This window comes from Otolemur garnettii, unplaced genomic scaffold, assembly GCF_000181295.1.
Source record: "Otolemur garnettii isolate 467f Iridium unplaced genomic scaffold, OtoGar3 scaffold00021, whole genome shotgun sequence".
Classification (NCBI taxonomy): Eukaryota; Metazoa; Chordata; class Mammalia; order Primates; family Galagidae; genus Otolemur; species Otolemur garnettii.
In genome coordinates, this window is record NW_003852416.1 from 18,593,598 (window position 1) to 18,595,742 (window position 2,145).

General features: G+C 42.5%; 1 protein-coding gene across 1 annotated transcript in view; it reads left to right on the forward strand.

The window, feature by feature from the left end:
- Nucleotides 1-2,145, forward strand: part of CUNH10orf76 (chromosome unknown C10orf76 homolog) — a 232,993-nt gene that overhangs the window by 18,973 nt on the left and 211,875 nt on the right. Inside the window, exons 3-4 of the mRNA XM_023511776.1 lie at nucleotides 836-892; nucleotides 1,001-1,198. Coding sequence (XP_023367544.1) covers nucleotides 836-892; nucleotides 1,001-1,198 — 255 coding nt within the window. The remainder of the gene's footprint in view (nucleotides 1-835; nucleotides 893-1,000; nucleotides 1,199-2,145) is intronic.

A 2,145-nucleotide genomic window follows, 5' to 3' on the forward strand; every position in this document is an offset into this window, starting at 1 on the left:
TCAGCTATTTTTTTAGAGATGAGGTCTCACTCTGGCTGAGGCTGGTCTTGAACCTGTGAGTTCAGGAAATCTACCTGCCTTGGCCTCCCAGAGTGCTAGGATTATAGGTGTGAGCCACTGCAGCTGGCTCCCCCCCTTTTTTTTCTTTGAGACAGGGTCTTGGTTTGTTACCCCTGCTAAAGTACAGTGGTATCGTGCATGATAGCTCACTGCAACCTTGAACTTCTGGGCTTCCTGAACTCAAGTGATCCTCCTGCCTCACCCTCCCTAGCAGCTGGGATTATAAGTGCATACTACTGCCCAGCTAATTTTTTTTTTTTTTTGAGACAATCTTTATTGCCCTGGATAGAGTGCCATGATGTCATGACAGCTCACAGCGACCTCAAACTCTTGGGCTGATGATATCTTCCTGCCTCAGACTCCGAGTAGCTGAGACTACAGGTATCTGCCATGATCCCCGGCTAGTTTTTCTGTTTTTAGTAGAGATCGGATATTACTCTTGCTCAGGCTGGTCTGGAACTCTGAGCTCAAGCAATCTATGTGCCTTGGCCTCCTAGAGTATTAGGATTACAGGTTAGGCCACTGTACTTGGCCTAATTTTTTCTATTTATAGTAGAGATGGGGTCTGCCTCTCATTTAGGCTGGTCTTGAACTCCTGACTTCAAGTGATTCTCCCACCTTGGCCTCCCAGATTACTAGGATTATAGGCATAAGGTACTGCATCTAGCGTGTGTGTAGTATTTTTTCTTTCCCCAGCTATCCAGTGTGTGTAGTATTCTTAACCCTTTTGATATTAGCTGGGAAGGTTGAGAATATGTTTATGTTCTGGTTTCAGACAGAAGACCCCAGTAAGTGTAGTCCTCGGTTTTGGGAGGAGCTTTTTCTCATGAAGGTAAGACTTGATTGCATTTGTGGATTTTCCTGGTAACTAAGATGGCCTTCTCATGTGTTCTAAGTGCTATACTAAAATGCACTGAACCTCTTATTCTTTCTTTGGCAGGTGAATTTAGAGTATCTAGAAGGGAAGTTGGAGTCTCTTGATGGTGAGGAGTTAATGAAGATCAAGGACAATATTAATTGCTTATTTCAACACTGCATCCAGGCTCTAGGAGAGGAGCATCCAATTCGAGTTGTCAATGCATTGCAGGTACAAGACTGGGAGATTGGTGAAGTCTTAGTTAACAAGAAAAATAAATTGTAACTTATCTATTGGAACGGAGGAACCTAGAATTGCCCTTAAATATGAGATTTTCTTTCTTTTTTTCTTTCTTTAAGTAACCAAATATTGTACCATGTTGAGTAGCCATCTTCCTATTCATATAAACTAATGTTTATAGGAGTAATCTTGTCTATTTGTATAGTTTGATCCAATACCAAGGTAGATTGTTTAACAGAATGCATGTTACTACTGGAAGAAAGGAAGAGGTAGAAAAGAAACTTAGGCAAGGATGATTTGTCTATAGCAAAAATCAGAATAGAGTCCAAGTATAGTATTTTCAGTATAGATCAGTTCTTTCTTTTAAAAGAGATAAGGTTTTGCTTTGTTCCCCAGTTTGGAGTATAGTGGCATGATCATAGATCACTACAGTCTTAAAGTCCTGGGCTCAAGCAGTTCACTGCCTCAGCTTCCAGAGTATCTAGCACTATAGGCATGTACTACCACACCTAGCTAATTTTTAATTTTTTTATAGAGATAAGCTCTAGCTATATTTCTCAGGCTGGTTTCAAACTCCTGGCCTCAAGTGATCCTCCGGGTTTAGCCTCCCAAAGTGCTGGAATTATGGATGTGAGTCACCATGTCTGACCTAACAACTATTTCTTTTATTTTTTTTGACACAGAGTCTCAAGCTGTCACCCTGGGTAGAGTGCCGTGGCATCACAGCTCTCAGCAACCTCAAACTCTTAGGCTTAGGCGATTCTCCTCCCTCAGCCTCCCATGTAGCTAGGACTACAGGTGCCCACCACAATTCCCACCTAGTTTTTGGTTGCAGTTGGTCATTGTTGTTTAGCAGGCTTGGGCTGGGTTTAAACCCGCCACCCTTGGTGTATGTGGCTGGCACCCTGCCGACTGAGCTACGGGCACTGCCCTAACAACTATTTCTTTTTTTTTTTTTTTTGCAGTTTTTGGCCAGGGCTGGGTTTGAA